The 19,969-nt window shown below is 42.7% G+C and overlaps 1 protein-coding gene across 2 annotated transcripts in view; it reads left to right on the top strand.

The window, feature by feature from the left end:
- Positions 1-3,975: 3,975 nt before the first annotated feature.
- The window catches only part of IQGAP2 (IQ motif containing GTPase activating protein 2), a 124,160-nt gene continuing 108,166 nt past the window's right edge, over positions 3,976-19,969 (top strand). The window contains exon 1 of one of the 2 annotated variants that reach the window (XM_033164361.1): positions 3,976-4,247. In XM_033164361.1, the coding sequence (XP_033020252.1) occupies positions 4,196-4,247 (52 nt within the window). In that variant the 5' untranslated portion in view covers positions 3,976-4,195. The remainder of the gene's footprint in view (positions 4,248-19,969) is intronic. The other variant, XM_033164362.1, reaches the window with a different exon arrangement.

The following is a 19,969-nucleotide window of genomic DNA, read 5'->3' as shown; positions in this document are numbered from 1 at the left end:
TTTAGAGAATGGCCTTTGTCCATATTTTTTTATATATAAATTCTGACAAAATATTCCATACGTTGGTTCTTCTTTTTTCACTTTTCAGTTTTGCTCAGTCCAATTTCTGAGTCAGCACAGGGTCCTTTTACATATGTGATTGAAGCTGCTCAGATTAAGACTGTAGCTTGATAAAGTGGAAAGGAAGACAATGGTGTAATGGTAAAATTATGTGTGCAGGAGCTCATAATGACACATACACACCTTTGCTAAGATCAGCATGACTGCAATGCTATGCATAGTCACCTCAGAATAGGATCCCACTTAACACAGCTTCGCTTAACTTCTGATTGCATAGTTTCAACATACAATGCATTGAGGTTTCACAAAAGATCTGCAGCCATCTTAAATGCAACCTTTAGCTTATAAATGGAATTGCAAAGAAACTTGTGAAAAAGTGTCACTCGTTACACAGCCAGTGTGAGGAAGGAACCCTGTTAAAGAAAAGGAAATAATTGTACAGCCTCTGCTTGATTGTCATCGCATTGTCTTCTCATTCCCTTGCTAGAGCAAGGAGAGTTCCTTAATTCACCTGGTGCTTGGGACACAGGACATCACTTCTGCTACGAAAAGAGTCTCAAAGCTGGATTCACCCCTTAACTGCATCACTGAACACAGAGCAGTGTATACTGGGGCTTCTGCTGTGATGGAAACACAATAACCTGTGTGTGCTGTATACACACCATATATTGAAAGCACACACTCCCCTGCAAAAAAAAGAAAGAAAGAATCTTGGGGATTGTGGTTTGTTAAGGATACTGGGAATTGTAGCTCTGTGAGGGGTAAATTACATTTCTCAGGATTTTTTTTTTGGGGGGGTGCTTTAAATTTATGGTGCATACACAGCTGTAGTGTAGTTTTGCTTGGGACATACCTAACAGTTTTGTTCCCTGCCTGGGATCCACTTTAGGTGTACACTTATCATGCTGGAAGTAGTTTTCATTTGCCTGTCCCTGCTAGGCAGGATGGTGCTGCAACTGTATTTTACCACACATTGAAATGCAGCAGGCTAGCAATGAGATCGTGTGGGCACTGTAGTCTATACATAGCGAATGAGCAAAAAGATGACAATTCTAAATGAAAATGCTAGTGTGGAAGGAGTATTTCCTGTTCTGCATCCAAGATAGATTGCCAGGAGCCCAGAGCCCCATCAACAAAGTTTATTTATATACTGATGAATCTATCATTTCTGCTCCTATGGGGGGCACTAGCTTGAACTCCCCCCCCCCGTAATTAAAAGGTGTGTTGATTACTTTAAGACCATCTTTTTTGCTTGCTTTTATGTTTTCTTTAACTAGGCTCTAATTCAGTAGTTACTTAAGCTGTAGTTCTCTGAAGTGAACAGTAGCTTGTTTATTTTCTTTTTCAACTCTAACAGAGTGAAGCTTTTTGTGGTTGTTTGTTTAGAAGGGTCAAAGCCTGAAGATAAATACAAAAGCCTTTCCTTTTCCTATTACTTTTTGAAACATTGACTCAGTGAGTCATGGAACCCAACCACAAGCAAGACATAGATAATAGGGAGATACTTTTAGATTCTTTGTAGCTCTCCAGGTTCATGCTCACAGGTTATGTTGAAAAGGTGGATCTTTTAGAAGCTGTTAATATGACCATTCTAAACAGTGAATGGCTACATGCACTGAGCAGCTGCTTCAGACACACGACTGTGCGAATTCATATTTTCTAAAAGGTTGAACCATGTGGTACAGTGGTACCTCGGGTTACATACGCTTCGGGTTACAGACTCTGCTAAGCCAGAAATAGTACCTCGGGTTAAGAACTTTGCTTCAGGATGAGAACAGAAATTGTGTGGCGGTGGCAGTGGGAGGCCCCATTAGCTAAAGTGGTACCTCAGGTTAAGAACAGTTTCAGGTTAAGAATGGACCTCCAGAATGAATTAAGTTTTTAACCCGAGGTACCATTGTATTGTACCCAGGCCAGGGCTTCATTCGTACAGAGATTCACGGGGAATATATGGAAATCATACTTCCAGATTTCTTGAATGGTCCACAGTCTGACACAGAGTTAATATGTTAAGTTACCTTGTTTCCTACAGGAGCCAGTATTAGATACAATAGAATACTATGTCATGCTTATTCATGAAGAAATCTTCCTTTAAATGTGTGCATTTACAGCTGAGCCGAGGAGTAGTATTAGTAGTAGTAATTATTCTTATTCTTATTCTTATTATTAATACCTCGCCTATCTGGCTGGGTTTTCCCAGCCACTCTGGGCAGCTACCAACAGAATATTAAAAACAAGATAAAACATAAAAAACTTCCCTAAACAACGCTAATCTGGAAGGTAGGTACCCTGTGTAAGGTTGCAAGCCTAAGCATGTCTACTCAGAAGTAAGTCCCACTGAGTTCAGTGGGGCTTACTCCCAAGTAAGTGGGTTTAAGATCACAGATTTAGCAACACTGCAATCCAACTATTCTTTGTAACGGGGCTTGGGTTCATTTTCTGCCCTTCCATTGTGTCTTGTGGGGTGAATTTAGTTACATCTACGTTTGGGCCGATGTATTATATTGAATTCCATGGGTGGGCATTAGGGTGTAGTATATCTTTGTTTATCCTTCTCTCTGCTGCCAACACACCGCATTCCCGTGCATAACTTCTTTCAGCTTATCTTAAACCAGCAGGACTTCCCTTCAGCCACCATCGTTTAGTTACTCTGGTTTAACACACCATATAGGGTGGGTGGGTTGAGAAACCACAACCTCTCACGGTTAAGATTGCACTGTCAGTCTCTGATGCGTGAGGATTTACCCTAGTCCTTGAGTAAGGAAAGAAACGCTTTCCATGCATGTTCAAGAACACTTTAATTTCACTACCTAGGGGAGCCAGAGTAGTGTAATGCTTAGAGAGTTGGGGCTGTGACCTGGGAGATCAGGCTTTGATCTCCTCTCTATGAAGCTCGCTTGGTGTCCCTCAACCTAACCTACCTCACAGGATTGTCGCGAGGATAAAATGGGAAAGGGAGAACCATGTACTGTTGAACCTGGGACTTTCTGGAAGATAAGAGTGGCATATAGATGTCATCAGTTGAATAATAAAATATGTTCCAAATCTGAGCACTGAAAGGAGCGAAACTCCTGCCTGTAACGGTGAAGCCTAAGCGCAGCGAACAAGGTGCTCCTCACAACGCAGGCAAGACTTTCTATTTCTGGAAGGAGGTGCTTATTGGTCAAGTATCTTTTTTTGGGGGGGGGAGCGTTTCTCTGTAACCCAGCAACTGCCTGGGACAGAAATAGGATGAAAACAGGCTAGTTCTTTTGTTTCCTGACGTGCGTGCGTTTTCAGTTTTTATTTTAAACTTATGTGGTGCAAACCGCACAAGCCTCACACAGGGGCAAGACGGGTGAGGCCGGTGAAGTGGAAAGCTGAGAGCCCCCCCCCCCCCGCCGACTGGAGGCATCTCGCGTGGCCTCCCCTCGGCGCTCCCATTGCGCAGGCTGCGAGCTGAGGAGAGGAGGGGGCTCGGCCCACCCAGCTGCGTCGACGGGCGCTGGCAGGAGGCGAGAGGGGTCGCTGTGGAGCAGGCTCTGTTCCTCCCCCACCCCCCTAAATAACGGGGCCGGAGAGAAGCGAGGAAGAGAGGAAGCGCGCTGGGGGTGGAGAAAGGAGTTCACTTTGGCGGCTTCCCTCAGGGAAGAGCTGAGCGCGCCAAGGAACAACGAGCTAATCTCCCGCCGCCGCCGCCGCCGCTGCCTGGCCCGAGAGGGCGCCGAGCGCTCAAAGAGGCGAGCCAGGTAAAAGGACGAGTCCTGGTCGCGAAGGAGCGAATCAGAGAGGGGGAGGGAAAGCAGGAGGCGAGAGCCGCCCTTCAGCCTGCGCCCAACTTCATTCGCGCGCGGCGGCGGCGGCGGCTGCAGGAGAAGGAGGAGACGGAAGGCGCGCCTGCCCGCCCGCCCGCCCGCTCGCTCGCCGCAGGTTTGGTGTCCGCCGACTGCCAGAGACTGAGTCCCAGTCGTCGGCTTCTGAAGCTTCAGGCAGCGGCTGCGAGGACGACCTAGACTGCCTGGAGGGCTGTTGCGGAAGAGGCGACGAGCGCGCTGCAGGAACAGGCGGCTCCCCCTACTGTGCGTGTGTGTTTGTGGAGCAGCGGCGGTGAAAGAGCGGATTATTCCTGGCTTCGAGAAGTTAGTTAGCCGGGAGAATGCATTATGAGGAGCCCTCTTCGCCGGCCTTGCAGAGACCGCGCTATGGCTGTAAGTACCCCGACGCTGACTTGCCTCTCTTGCTGCCAACTCACTTTATTGATTACATTTGGGTTTGCGCCAAAATGGAGCACCTAGCCGGGACGGCGGCGGTACACACGCACGCACGTACAGACGTGTTTCTCTCCCCCCCCCCTTTTCTGTTTCGCGGGGTTCTGGGGAGACACTCCCGAAGCGCTCAGGTGTCGAGGCCGCCCTTGCCCTACAGAGGGACACGTGTGCGGGAAGGAGAGGTGTCCTTGGGGGCGCTGTTTGTGGTGAAGGCGACGGGAAACACCTGTCGCTGGCTTGTTACCTGAGCGCTTTGCAGGATGGTTTCTCTCCCTCCCTGCGCGGCTCCAGCAGGAAGGATTTCATAGGTCAAGGTGTCACAAGCAGATGGCGAAGTGTCCGTGTGGCTCCAGTAATCTCTCAACAAGGAAGCAGGCTGAGAGATAACTTGCTTGCTTGCTTTTTGAAGACTCTTCTGCTGGCGGAGTTCTGGAAAGGAACCTGATGTTAAATGCTCTTTTAAGTTGTGGGGGTTTTATTGGCGGAGAAATAGTTCTGCTATAGAGTGTACATGCAATGTGTTAAGGCAAGCATTCCAAACACATATTTGCTTGGAAATAAGCTCCTTGAGATCTCTAGGACTTACTCCCAAGCAAGCGTCCATGGAGGTGCTTAATACTGTAACCCTATACATGTTTACTCAGAGCTAATAAGCTCCATTTAGATAAATGGGACTTACTCTTAGGGATGTGAATATATGGCTGTGATCTCAGGCTACAATCCCTACAGATATGCCATGCAGGGAGTAATGACCAATTGATTCCCCCAACAGAGGTTACTGTGCAACATCTCATTTTGCACATGCATTTACAAAATATGCAACTCCCCCTTCTTTAGTATTAAGAAAATAGATGTGTGGTTTAAAATTATGTATTAAGCGGTTCTAATCTGTGTGTGCCCGCTTCCCTAATTCCTCCTAGAAGTGAAGGAATCTCTGGATTTGTTTTATCTTAGGAGCTGGAAGTCTGCATCATTAATCAAAAGATCTTTGCTATTACATCTGAACGGGATGCAAAGTTAAATTAGAGTAGAATGTGCTTGTATCGTGTTTTATGCCTGAAGAGTTTATGTTGGGAGGGTGCTGAGAACACAGAGTGCCTTGACATTGTCTCCCAGCTATAATTTCCACTGCACCTTGGCAGGGAGGAGTCATGACAGTTAACGTAACTGCTGCTCTGGCTGGGCAGCAAAGGTATGCCTGTTGTTGCAACTGTTTACCACCCCCACCCCCAGCTGAATGTGCTATTAAACTTGCAATGTGGCAAAAGGCAACTGCACTGTTCTCTGACTGCTTCCCATTCCTTGAAATGTTCCACACTTGCCTGGCAGAGTTTGAAAGGGCTCTTAAAATTCTAAGACGCCTGTATCAAAATTTTAGCCTCAAATGATAAAGCATATAGAATGCCCGTAACCTTGCCTCCAGGTGCCCCCACTCTGATGAAACCTCCGAGGTTTCAGAACAGCACTGTGCAGTTTCATAACAAAGACACCTTATTTTAGAAGACCTTTGCTTGCTGGTGTTCTGTTTGATAAGCTCACAGTTCTGAAAAGTGAGCTTTCCTTAAAGCTTTTGAACTGGTAGGATATATACTTTGTTCCCTGGTTGGGGCAAGCTAGGTATCCTAATTCACAAGGCTTCTATGACCTTGATGATGACTGCTGGCACTAACTCGCTTGGGTAACATGCAGGGAAAGCACATAATGATATATTGTTCCTCTTCCTCCTGCTGCCCTGTCCCAACCTGCATTAATACCACCTGCTGCTGCTGCTGAGATCCTCAAGAGGCCATGATTTTGGCTGAAGTGCGTGCTCTTTTCTCTGGCAATAATTGCCTACAAAGCACACCACGAGGCTCCATGGCAGAAGTTCAGAGTTCTCCTTCAGACTGAGCCAGGAAGTGGTTTGAGAAAAGATGTACCTTTCTGAGAGTGATAGCAACGTAAAGCTGCAAACAGAGGAAACAGTTGTTCTTCTTTGGCAGAGCTGAGCTAAGGGAACAGTTTCCAAGAACAGTTTTTTAGCCTCTGCTAGTTTCAGGTGTATTGAATACTATGCATTGTATTACTCATGGTAGCAAAGTGACATGCAAAACCAGAATTTCCCAGTCATAGAGTAACTAATAAGTAGCTTACAAAAAAAGGTGATCTTGAAAGAAGCTAAGCTCAAAGTCCCATCTTGCCACAGCCAAGTCTTCTGGACTTGCACCTCATTTTCCTGTAACCTGATTTTCCCTTCTCCAATGGTGGTGGGAAATATGTGCTGACATACAGGGCAGAGCAAATAAACTGGTCCTGACAGTTTTGTAATGCTTGGGTGTTCCCATAATGGTGGGTTTTTTTAAGTTATTCATACTTACTCAAATGTTATGTTGTGTTGCATGGCTGTTAACTCTTCTAGTCACCAAAAGAATCTTACTGTGATAAAAACCTGATGAGTTTTTTATTCACAATCAAAAAGGGTACACCTGAAAAGTTATACCACAACTCTTCTGAAGCAAGCTAGTTGTACTTTATGAATGTAAGCAATTTTGCTTTTCATTGACAAGGTACCTTGATGATAACAGCCAGTGTGGTGTAGTGGTTAGAGTGTTGGACTAGGACCTGGGACATATAGGTTCAAATCCCCACTCAACTGTGAAGCTCACTAGGTGACCTTGGAGGAACAGATGAGATATAAATGTAATAAATGAATAAGAAATAATATATTCATTCTCACAAAAAGTAGAGGATACTCATCAAATAGGGAACTGAGGCAGGAGGCAACTTCTGGTTTTAACATGGAGGCAAGCACAGTGAGCAGCTGTGGCCAATGCCAACTCACTGAAAAGTGTATATTTGCCTTATGTTGCACGCACATCTTCTTATGTGTACATGTTAAAAACAATGCAGGAAGTAGCCTTCTGACCTGCCCTTAGTTACTCACTGAAATGAGCTGAGATTTAAGCCCAAGTCCGCTGAGCTCTTAAACCCTACACTTTGTCACTGGAACAATACCAATACAGTTATTTCTGACATTCAGTTCTGTTTCTGACACATGCTTTACATTATTTGCTAATAAGTTTTTGCTGTCAGCTGCCAATCAAACTTGAGTCAGTCTAGCTAACTTGTTCTATTTTTGGAGATCAGTGTTTTGCAAAGAAAATAAGAAATGCTGTAGGGCTTTTAGGTTCTCCCCCACCCACTCCCGAGTCTTCTTTAATTCATGTGATATTATGTAGATAATTATAATGTGATTATAATGTAGATAAATTAAAAATCCACATGGACTTGTGCGTTGTAGTTTACTGTGTTTTTAATATGAACATACTGATATTTTAAGAGTTGTTGTGGCAACTGAGAGCTTTTGTAACTCCAGAGGGGTAGCCATGTTAGTTTGTTGTATCAAATACAACAAGGATTCTTGTAAGTACCTTGAAGGTTAAAACATTTTATTATAAACTTTTGTGGACTGGGGAAAACTTCATCAGATGCATGAAGCGTCTTCCTCAGTTGCAGGCTTACAGGCATGTTTTATTTCCCTCTGATCTTTTTGCTTAATTTGGTGTTCATCTTTAAGTTGGCTGGGGTAGAACGTGTCCTTTTTGTGTTATTGCACTTTAGTTAATAATTGTCTGATATATTGTCTGATCTTTCATAAGAGCCTGTTTTATCACATGCTCTTTACTTTTGAAGTGCATTTTTTCTATGTGAGGGTATGCCATAAATTAGTTTCTCAAGCGTTACAATATGTTAAGTGGCCATTGTAATGTACTTGATTGCTTGAGATCAGTTGTGTGACTGATGATTCGAGGCACAACAGCTAGTATGGAAGCAACTGATGATTTCTCAGTGACCAATAATTTCTGGAATACTCTTTTCAAGGGCCTGTCAATACTCCTATCACTGCCTGCTGGGGTTGGGCTGAAGAGGAAGTGTGTGTGGCAGAGAGAACAGTTCCGCAGATGAACTGTAGCCAGCAAGTTAAGTCAAGGAGGAAGACGTCCCTGTGTTTTGTACGTCTGTTGTGACTAGCTAGAAAAATGAACTGGAGAAGGTTGCTTTTTCAGGCTAATGTTGTTGCAGTGTTGTCTGGTTTTCCATGCTTAACATGTTTGCAAATTCACTCATTATGGTAAGGAGAGAACACTTGCTATAGCAAGTGAATGTGCAAATATGGTAAGCACGGGGAACTCGATAACAACACTGCATTGATGCTAGTGTGCAACAGTGCTAGCAAATTCATTTGCTAATGCTATGGTAAGTGCCCTCTTGCCTCCAGTGGTTGGTGAGGCCCAGACTCATCCTTCTTTCTGATCTTGCAAGAAGCTGTCCCAATGTCAGTGGTAGTGGGCAGGGGAAGGTATAGTTGGAGTGTAATAGCTGATCACCATCGGGGGCAGGGAGCCCTAGATGTTTGGTCCCTGTATCGCTTGCTCTTAAAGAGCTACAGGTACTGCCATTAACCATAACACTTTATTTCAAGCATTGTTCAGCCAAGTGAAGCACTTAATGAAAGTTCTTTTGATTTCACATTGAGATAATTTAAGCACATGCTTGGCTTTCCCTTTGAGAGCCATGGAACTTGACTTTAACTTGTGTTTTAGTTGTGCCCACTGCTTGAAAAGGTATCGCTATTTAAATACATGTTTCCTAAAGTGGATAAGTGGGTAACTTTCATATAGTAATGGATTTATCAGGTGAGGAGAAACCTGAATGGAATAGCTTTTCTTCTTTAAAATAAAAGAGTCAGCTGTATGTGTACTTTCTAGGTGTACCCAGTGTTTTCCAGTTATTGCGGGTTTCTTCAAACAGTTCTCAGCTAGGTACAAGTATTGATGACTGTAATTTGGCAGCCAGACATGTTTATCTTCACCTTTTTTTATTCATAGTTAATGAATAACTGCTAAGTGAGGATGGCCACATTATGTCTGAATTTTACTGAAGGAAAATACCTTAAAAGCATTCGCAACTAATCTCATGCCCCAGTTTTAGGATCCCTGTCCCAAATGGCTAAATTTGGTGGTCTTAAAATCCCAGAAAAAGTAAAGGAAGTTTTGCTGGTCAATCAGAAAAATTCACAGTTAGTAATTCATGCCTTTGTTAGGCCAACCTTAACGTTACAAAATCACGAAGAAGCTCCAGAACTGTTCAATGGCCTGGATCAGGCACAGACAAACGTGGCCCTCCAGATGTTTTGGGACTGCAACTCTCATCATCCCTAGCTAACAAGACCAGTCGTCAGGGATGATGGGAGTTGTAGTCCCAAAACATCTGGAGGGCCGAGTTTGTCTATGAACGGTCTGGATGGTACATTTAATCATCCTAATGCAAGTTCTGGAGTATTCAAAAGCTTACTTAAGATTTTGGGATTTTTCTTGCAGGCCAAAATGACCTTTACTATTTTTGTGTTGTGGTGAATATTAAATATATCTGCTAAACAATAGAATCTTAAAAGTGGAAGAAACGGACTACCTACTCGGTGAAGATGGAAGTTTACTTTTTGAGAGCTACATGCCCTTCAGCCACTAGGCAATGCTACTGTTTTGCTTCTGTTGTCTCTTTTGCATAGTGCACCACCTAAAATTAATCTCCATCTTTGCTAATATAAGAACTGCAAGCTTTATTCTGATGGTGGCCTGTGGCACATCTTTGAAGAACAGTGGGAGCAGTGTTTGTGAATGGCAGGAGCAATGACTGCCCTGCCATTCTTAGAACCTAGTGGTCCAGTCTGCCCATAAGGTAAACAAGACAGACTTGAAGTGATGTTCTTTCTTTTTTGGAGGGGATGGGGGAAGGAAGCACTTGGAATACAATAAAATCAATTATAAGAAATAAAAAGGCACAAAAATACAATTAAAAATCATACCTCATCCAGCACAGCACAATTGCTGCAATAGACAGAAAAGGCATGAAGTGGTCTTCCAAGGCCCTCAGCAGTTTTCAAGAGGTTGGTTGGTGATAGTTTGAAACCACTGGAGTAGAACAGGCTATGAAGGGAGTATTGTTGTTGCTTCCTGATATGAACTGTGATTGCTTCATAATTAGCACTTGCACATGTGGGAACCAGAAGTTAAGAACAAAGACCTGATAACATTGCATAGTTCTGATATCCATATGTGATAATACGTCAACTCTGCTTTTAATACTTCTGTCCTATATTGACTAGGCACTTGCATTATTTTGTGACGTTCTTCCCTGCGTGATAACTTTTTACCATGTCATTTTCATGAGGTGAGATGTGCTTGTGAAGGAGTCGCCATAGGGCTGCTACCTTTTTGGTTCCAAGGTTGGCTATGATCCAGGTCTGCCACTTCTTCCTCACAGAGAGTTGTTTAAATGGGAGCCACAAATGTGGTGCTGACCTTTAAAGCCCTAAACAGCCTCGGCCCAGTATACCTGAAGGAGTGTCTCCACCCCCATCGTTCAGCCCAGACACTGAGGTCCAGCGCCGAGGGCCTTCCGGTGGTTCCCTCACTGAGAGAAGTGAGGTTACAGAGAACCAGGCAGAGGGCCTTCTTGGTAGTGGCGCCTGCCCTGTGGAACGCCCTCCCATCAGATGTCAAGGAAATAAGCAACTATCTGACTTTTAGAAGACATCTGAAGGCAGCCCTGTTTAGAGAAGTTTTTAATGTTTGGTGAATTATTGTATTTTAATCTTTTGTTGGAAGCCGCCCATTTATACCCAGATGGGCAGGGTATAAATATTATTATTATTATTATTATTAATTGCTGTGGGTTGTGTGATCTGCCTTTAGCTATTCCCTCTCTTCTAACTTCCTGGTCTTTCATGTGTGGTCATTGTGTCTTTCCTTCTAGACAGGGGAAGGGAAAACTTAGATCAGGTTTCCATTTTTGTAATCTACTCATCTTTTTTAAATACAGAATTAGTAGCCAGTTTGCACAACCACCTCACATGGTATTCTGTAAAACATAGTGAATTTACATGTTGGTTTGTTAAGCTGCCAAGTGTCTTTAATTTTGTGGTTTATATAGTACTGTAATTGAATTGAAATTGAAGCAAGAAACATGTCAAACTTGTTAATTTGAACTGGTGTCTTTACTACATCAAGATGCATTTGTTCAAATATTGGCCATTGTGGAAAATTGCCACTTAGGAGTGGCTGGTGCTGTGTGATCAAGGCATTACAGTTTATTTTTATTCACTCTGAATACTTATCCTGTGTTGATTCCTCTTTCACTTACAGAGACATAGGGAGCAGAGAGTGGGGAACAGAAGCTGACCAATGTGCCATTTTGACAAGTGGGCAAGGTTGTCCCACATGTCAGTCACCTGGCCTGGTGTCAGTAAAATGGTTTCTTCTTGATCCCTGCTTTCAGAGGAAGATCCTTTGCACCGCTGGCTTCATTTCAAGATGGTGATGCAAAGGGATATTTGGGCTTACTGCAAGACATTGACTGTATGAGTCTCTCTCTCTCTCTCTCTCTCTCTCTGTGTGTGTGTGTGTGTGTGTGTGTGTGTGGAAAGAGAGGAAAGCACTTCCATAATCAATTCTCCTCCGACTTTTTGAGTGAAATCTAATGTTATGACCATGAGGCCCAACAGAAGTGAGTCCAATGACACAAGGGCAGGTTTTTGTGGGTAGGGGAAAATATTGTCTTAACCAATGCACAGCCATTCTTGGATTTTATGTGCCTAGATAAAAAAAACAACTGCTGGCATTGTAAATAGAGCTGTCTGGGTGAAAAAAACAGGTGAAAAAATCAGCAGTCAAAGCTGTCGTGTGAAAGGGAAAGCTTGGCAACAGGTGACTTCTGTGGATTTTTGGGGGGATTTCCCAGATTTTGGAGTGAGGAGTCCTTTGCAAAACCAATTTCGATTACAGCCTCACTACAAACTGACAGCTGGTATTGAGCCATCCCTTTCTCATGTTTGCTTTAATCTGAGACGGTTAGTGATCCACATGTAGTGATGTTGCTGAATTTTGGGATGGGATTCAGGTTGGAAATAAGTGATGTTCTTTCTATCTTAGCTTAAAATCCATTTGAATTTTGGTTTTAGGGTTGCCTTGCAAATAAATTTGGGGTACGTATTCCAAGCTGCTCCTATCCACATTCCACAAAGCTTAGCTTTCTAGCAGCAGCATTCAGGAAGTGGGCATGAATGGGAGGGCTATTCCTTTAACCTTCTTTAGGCCTGAAAGCCTTTTTGCAGGAATTGGTAGCTTGCAAAGGATTTCACAGTGTTAAAGACATCAGTGTCTTTATACCTGGGTTCACGTTAATTGACTTAAAATTAGAAACCAAAAGTTTCAGGGAAGCATGGAAATATAAAGAGAGTAGCAGTTTATGTTGTGAACCACCCTTTGATCTTTGGATGAAATACAGTATACAAATGTAATTAAATGATAAATAAATAAATAACCAGTGCGGAATGTTGAAATTGCCTGTATCTCCTGCCAAGACACAGGACAGAGTATGGAATAACTGGTATTGGTCTGTTGTGAGAGACTTGTGTGCTGGGGATAGATAGCAAGAAATTGCTGTCAATTTATTGGTGGAAAACTTTGGGAGTTTCCTTGGGAGTTGGTCCCTCCTAACCTATTTTGGTGTCCTTTGGCTGGCCTTCTTGTTACCTTGTATTGGAAGAATTTTCCCAGTTACTATTTGAGAACTTTGAGCCAGAATATTAAGAGTCTTGGAATTAGGTGTTGTAAGTAAAGCCAGAATGTTGTACCAGATTATTTGTTGGACCAATTAAAAAAAAGCGATTGATATGTTGTTGTTCAGTGTGGTTCGTTGTTCCATGTGGTCTGGCCCCATGCCTTATAGAAAAATGCATGTAATCGGGTTTGGGGAATGACAGGTGTGTCGTTCAGAAAATTTCTGGATCAGTGCTGCTAGCCTCTAAACAGCTTCAGGATTGGTGTGGGTAATTCTGAAGAAGTTTATTCTATGTGGTTCCCCACTTCAAGTGTTAATGGTGAGAGATGTGAGACAGACCCATTCATAAGTGGCAGCTGCAGCGCTTGGGTTATACCTAAATTGGCCTTCAGTCAACTGTATGAATTCATTGGGAGTCTTAGAATCTCAGAATGATTTAAGTTTCTAATTCTGATATTCCTGTTTGTGGGTGAAATGAGTTTTTATATCAATGGATACTTTGTTGGACATTATTGTAACAATTTATTTGTATAGAAAATGAAATGCAATTTAAACTGGTTTTACTTTTAATATAAGTAGTTCAAAAGTGCAGGCTTTGGAAGCCAAAGTATTCCCTCTAAACTTAAAATCAGATCAAAAGTAATCATGGAGAAAGCTGTTAGATATTTCCAAGGTGAATTAAATGCTTATATTGAATTGGGAAGACTAAAAACCAATATTCTAGATGGGCAGCAAGTGACCTCTTGTGCTTTAAAAGGATTTGTTCCAGCTGTGCGAGTTGGAAAATCTAAAGCTTTCCCACCAATTAACCTAACTCTGAAACTCAGCAATTTGAAGTAATTCAGATGTATTGCGTCTGTAGAATGGTGGAGAGAACCATACTACTGAACTTTCCCTGGCATGTTTTAGGAATGAGGGTCTTCTCAATGATGAAGGGCTGTGACTCTGTGGTAGATCATATGCTTTGCAGTGCAAGAGATCCCAGGTACAGTTCCCAGTTTCCCCAGGTAGGGCTGGAAAAGACCTCTGTCTGAAACCCTTAAGAGCCACTGTCAGTCAGTTTAGACAATGCTAAGTAAGATGGAAAGGGACGTGGGTGGCACTGTGGTGTAAACAACAGAGCCTAAAGCTTGCCGATCAGAAGGTTGGTGGTTCGAATCCCTGCGACGGAGTGAGCTCCCATTGCTCGGTCCCTGCTCCTGCCACTGTACCTAAGGGTCAGGGGTCCCTTTACCTTTAAGCAAGATGTACCAATAGTCTGACTCCATTTAATGCACGTGCCTAGGTTCCTATTTATATACCAGTATTCCCAGGATAAAGTGTAAGAAAACAATCCAAACACTTCAAAAGGTCTATGTGCAGTAATCCAAGCAGAAGAAACCTGGAATAGCTGTCGTGACAAAGGAAGGAAAAGTATATTTGTTTCAAACCCATATATAATAACAGGGGTCTGCAATCTAAGGCTCATGGGCTGGTAGCGGCCCACAAGGCTTGTCTAACCACCCCAAGGCAACCCCTGCCGCCCCCCTGCCCACTCTTACCGGCGCGGGGGACCGGCCTCCGGGTTGGTGGCGCCTGTGCATATGCACACGGGTGCTCCTCCAACCCAGAAGAGTACGCGTGCTCACACAATCCGACCCATCCTCCGACGGACGGAGCGTCGACCAGCCCATCCTGTGATTAAGGTTGCCGACCTCTGTATAAGAACATAGGCAGCTTTGTTTGCAGAGTGAATTTGGAGCTGTTTCTTTTTTTTGGCGTATTTTTATATATGGTTTACAATAGTATAGATCCTGGATACAGTAATGATGTTCATTTAATGATTGCACAGAAATATAATAGCCAAACAAATACTGAGTTCTATTCAGATGAGATCGGTTTTACTACCCATGTCACAAGACTAGAATAATGTTTAAAGTTTTGGGGAAATACTTGTTAAAAAAAAACAAGTTGAAGTTGTTCTGGTCACAGATTGCATGTAGCTGTGTTGATAATTTAACTGGGGTTGGAACCCAAAGTAATAGTAGAGTGATTTCATTCCCCACACCCTTGTTGATCTTCTTTCCACCACAACCCCTTATTAAGATAAACTGAAGTCCCAAACAAGAGAATGGGTTTTCATGTTCTATCAAAACACTTCATTAGGCTGGATGCTAAGCAAAAAAACAAAAGAAAACAAAAAGCAGGTTGGAGGGAATTGGAGAAGGAAATGTTGTTGGGCAAGATGGGAAAAGCCTGAATCTGCATTTTGTAATATTCTTAAAATGGAATGGGGGAGGCTGCACAACTTGATTAGGCTAAAGCATGCTTGGTAGGAGGCGGGAGGAAATAATTTTAAAAATCTGAGTTTGCAGTAAAGACTAGGAACAGAGAAGCATGATTGTTTCCCCATTCAGAATATAAATACCAGCAGTTTTTCAGCTCTGTCTTTATCACTGATCTGGTGTGATACTGTCTGAGGCAAAGTAAAGAAAATGCAAGAGTACTTATTGGCAAAGATGGAAATCATTTTAATAATCACCTTATTATTTATACCCGCCCATTTGACTGGGTTGCCCCAGCCACTCTGGGCGGCTTCCAACATTTCAGGTAGTGCACTGCAAATTTAGTCAATGGAAGTCATTGTTTTGCATATGAGTGACCTGTAAGTATTCTATATCTGTAGGAAAAAGCAGCTGAATGTTAGTACAGGGTATTATAGGGAGAATTGGCCTTGTGTGCCCAGAGTGGCTGGGGAAACGCACCCAGATGGGCGGGGTATAAATAAAACAACAACAGCAACACAACATCCCTCCCAGGATATTAACTGATCCCTGGAATACCTTTAGGGGCATGTGAAAGGGTGAATATGACTATTGCTGCTTTTATACTCCATTGGTGCTTTTAGACAGAAGTTAAGCAAGGCACAATTTAGACATGAGTGTATAAACAATGGATAACCAATACTGTGTCCTCTAGATCAGGGGTTGGCAACCTAAGGCCCATGGGCCACAAGCGGCCCACGGGGGTCTTTAACTGGCCCACAAGTAGCCCCCAAACTGAGCTGCCCACTTGGCGAGTCCCTCCATGCTGCGCTAAACTGGTGCGGCACGACACAGGGATTTGCTTCCACGGCACCAGAAATTGCAGGCGCACACACTCACAATCAGGCCCACAGAGGGATCTCTGCAGGAGTGAACCAGCCCAGGCGAGGTAAACCTTGCTGACCCCTGCTCTAGATTGTGAACTACAACTCCCATCAGCCCTGGCCACCATTGTCAGGGATGTTGAATGTTGTATTCGAAAACATCTGGAGGCTACCTCTGGTACAAAGAATAAGGAAGTAATAGAGAAGTTGGAAAGGCATTCTGAGGGACAGATGCCTGAGATCAGCCTTCAGTTGTTGTGTTAAGATTTTATAACCTTCGGCTTTTGAAGCTGAGGATATCCACAGAGTGAAGAAATACAAGCATTCATCAACAGAGAGAGGAAGCTTTAAATGGATATGGCATAGAAAGGAAAACCTAGCTGACAGTAGTGGAGAGATGGGTGAAGAAAGGAACAGGAAAAAAAGAGTGGCAGAATACAAAATAAAAAGTGGGGAATGATGAGAAATTGGTGTACTAAAAAGTAAAGCAGTACCACAGTCAAGGTGAAACAATACAAAGAAGTCAGAGTTCTCAAAGCAATGGTAGAAAGCAGTGAACAAAGTTTTTGGGTGTTAAACTTTTAATGACAAGAGCAAAATGTAAGTGATAAACACCCAGACTATATAGGAGAAAGGAAAACCTAGCTGACAGTAGTGGAGAGATGGGTGAAGAAAGGAACAGGAAAAAAAGAGTGGCAGAATACAAAATAAAAAGTGGGGAATGATGAGAAATTGGTGTACTAAAAAGTAAAGCAGTACCACAGTCAAGGTGAAACAATACAAAGAAGTCAGAGTTCTCAAAGCAATGGTAGAAAGCAGTGAACAAAGTTTTTGGGTGTTAAACTTTTAATGACAAGAGCAAAATGTAAGTGATAAACACCCAGACTATATAGGAGAATAAATGGTTATTTATACAGCCTTTATTTTTCTTAGTATATTGTAGCTCCCTGCACTGCATTGTAAATCACTTACGAAATTTTTGAGTTTCACATGCAACTTGTCAAAAAGTTCACTCATCAAACTCTTGTTGTTGTTGTTGTTGTTGTTCAGTCGTGTCTGACTCTTCGTGACCCCATGGACCAGAGCACGCCAGGCACTCCTGTCTTCCACTGCGTCCCCCAGTTTGGTCAGGCTCATGTTGGTAGCTTCGAGAACACTGTCCAACCATCTCATCCTCTGTCGTCCCCTTCTCCTTGTGCCCTCCATCTTTCCCAACATCAGGGTCTTTTCTAGGGAGTCTTCTCTTCTCATGAGGTGGCCAAAGTACTGGAGCCTCAACTTCAGGATCTGTCCTTCTAGTGAGCACTCAGGGCTGATTTCTTTGAGAATGGATAGGTTTGATCTTCTTGCAGTCCATGGGACTCTCAAGAGTCTCCTCCAGCACCATAATTCAAAAGCATCAATTCTTCGGCGACCAGCCTTCTTTATGGTCCAGCTCTCACTTCCGTACATTACTACAAATATCTTCTGGTTTCCAAACTACAGTCTGTTTTCCCCTGTTTTAATAAATGTATGCAAGACACGTGTATGTGTATATGATGGCATGGAGTTGCACTTTTGCACCACTGAAATGTATAATTATAATGGCTAATGGAAATAGATAATAGAATATTAATTGATTCATTTTTGCATGAACTGACATTCTCCAATCCATTGTTATAAACTTTAATCTGGGTCAATACTTCTAATTCTGTAATAGATATATAACAATGGGGGATATTTTGGGTATGGGGAGGTACCGTAATACTGGAGCCTACCATAGCTTCCCTGTTGTTGCACCAGGCCTATGTTCCTCTGCTTGCCTCTTGTCTCATGTGAACTTCTCATGTGAAGTTCTTGATTCATAAGTAGGGGAAATAACTTTCTTTAAAATTGTTCCAACAATGCCATTCTGTTCTGTGAATCAGGTTTAGGATAATTTTTATCATGTTGCTTTTCAGCTAATGATGACAACAATCTGAGCTGCAAAGTTTTGTAAACTATCCCTATAAAATTGAGATGCACTTTAACCTGTCTACTTAGCCTTGTCTCTCGACATTTGAGCACCAGCCAACTGTTTTATAAAACTACTATTTGGTTTTTAATAGCTGACTGGCCTCCATCCAGTAGCGAATTACCTTGGAACTGCATGGGCTCTTAATTCATGTGATCACCAGCTAAATACAAATTGGCTCAAGACAAGAGGTGAAAGTTCATTGGCTAATTTTACCAGTAACATGCTGGTATGGCTTTTGTGTGCAGAACTACATTGAACAACAGCTACTTTAACTCTGCTAGGATAGCTCAATCAGTAGATCATGTGACTCTTAATCTCAGGATCATGGGTTCGAGCCCCACATTGGACAAAAGATTCCTGCATTGCAGGGGATTGGTCGATCCCTTCCAACTCTACAATTCTATGATTCTAACACAGGAGAAAGCAATAGAACACAGCAAATAGGTTTCAGAGTGTGTATGTATCATCAGCTACAAACTGGAAAGTAGTTTTGTTCAAATAAATTGCAACAATATGGTTTTGGTATTGCACTTGCGGCTTACCATGAATGTGTGGGTGACTTTAAATTCACTTCTCCCTGGTGTGAGTGGAAGCAAGAAACCACTGACTTAGTGTTGCATCCAGAATGAGGGGTCATGGTTTGTTTTACTCCCTGGCTTCTTGACCATGGTTTGTTTAAGCAAAGCCAATCGCATACCTTGGTTTGGCATAACTAGTCAGGCATCATAAGGAGCAAAGCAAATGTGATCTATGCATGCATGGTGAGCTGCTAACTGAGGTTTACTGTGCCATGTGAAGGCAGCCTCTGTGCTTGTTTGCTTGGATAATAAACCGGAGGGTGGCACAGTGTGGCTTAATAGGATATGTGTTAGTCTGTACCACGTCTTCAGATGATGTGCTGAATGGTGCCTAGACTAACATGCATAATGCAGAGATGTGTTTGTAGGCTTATCTTTTGCTGCAGATGGTTATGTAGTGATTCTTGTAAACAAGGCTATCAGCACTGTATGGTTCTTCCTCGCTCCCCCCCCCCCAAGAATCTGGTTGCAAATCAACATTTATCATGTCTAACATCCTTCAATAATCCATTCATGCCTTCAGACTTATGTAATATAAAGACATATATATTTTGCATAGGTTAAATTTAGCAGAGTAGAATGTATCACATTTTTGGCAAGCTGCCAGTTTCATGAAACTGATCTTTTGCTTTCTTACTTCCTCTCTTCCATTCTTCCCTTATCCCTCCCTCACAAGATGCCTAGATATTGGGGGTGGGCAAATTATGACTTTGCCACATTGATATTTTGAATATTTCGTTATTTTGGTTTTTTTAATAAAAAAAATCCATTGCTCAAAAAGCTCAACTTTATGTTCAGTCTACATGCCTGCCGTGCACCCTGGTTGCCATAGCAATGTGGAAAAGCTCTAGTTTTCCGTGTAATCTGCTTCCTCAAAGAGGCCAAGCTTTCCTTAAATTCTAAAGTAGCTTTTAAAAAATGGCATTGATAAGAGTTGGTGAAACAAAATTTTAAAAAATAAATACTTCCCGTAGCACCTTAGAGACCAACTAAGTTTGTTATTGGTATGAGCTTTTGTGTGCATGCACACTTCTTCAGATACACTGAAACAGAAGTCACCAGACCCATATATATATATATATATAGAGAGAGAGAGAGAGAGAGAGAGAGAGGGTGGGGAGGGGTATTACTCAGAAGGGTGGTGGGAATGGGTGATTGGCTGATAGGTGTGGTAAACCTGTTGATGACTGTTAACGACTGCAGGAAAAAGCAAGGGGTGAGATGGCTAAAAATACCTTTGTCATGTATAATGAGATAAGAATCCAATGTCTCTGTTCAGACCAGGTCTCTCCATGGTTTTAGGTTTGGTAATAAGTTGCAATTCAGCAACTTCTCTTTCCAGTCTATTTCTGAAATTCCT

This window comes from Lacerta agilis, chromosome 11 (assembly GCF_009819535.1).
Source record: "Lacerta agilis isolate rLacAgi1 chromosome 11, rLacAgi1.pri, whole genome shotgun sequence".
In the NCBI taxonomy this organism is placed as follows: domain Eukaryota; kingdom Metazoa; phylum Chordata; class Lepidosauria; order Squamata; family Lacertidae; genus Lacerta; species Lacerta agilis.
The sequence above is the reverse complement of the archived record's forward strand: the minus strand, read 5'-3'. Positions and strand labels throughout refer to the sequence as shown.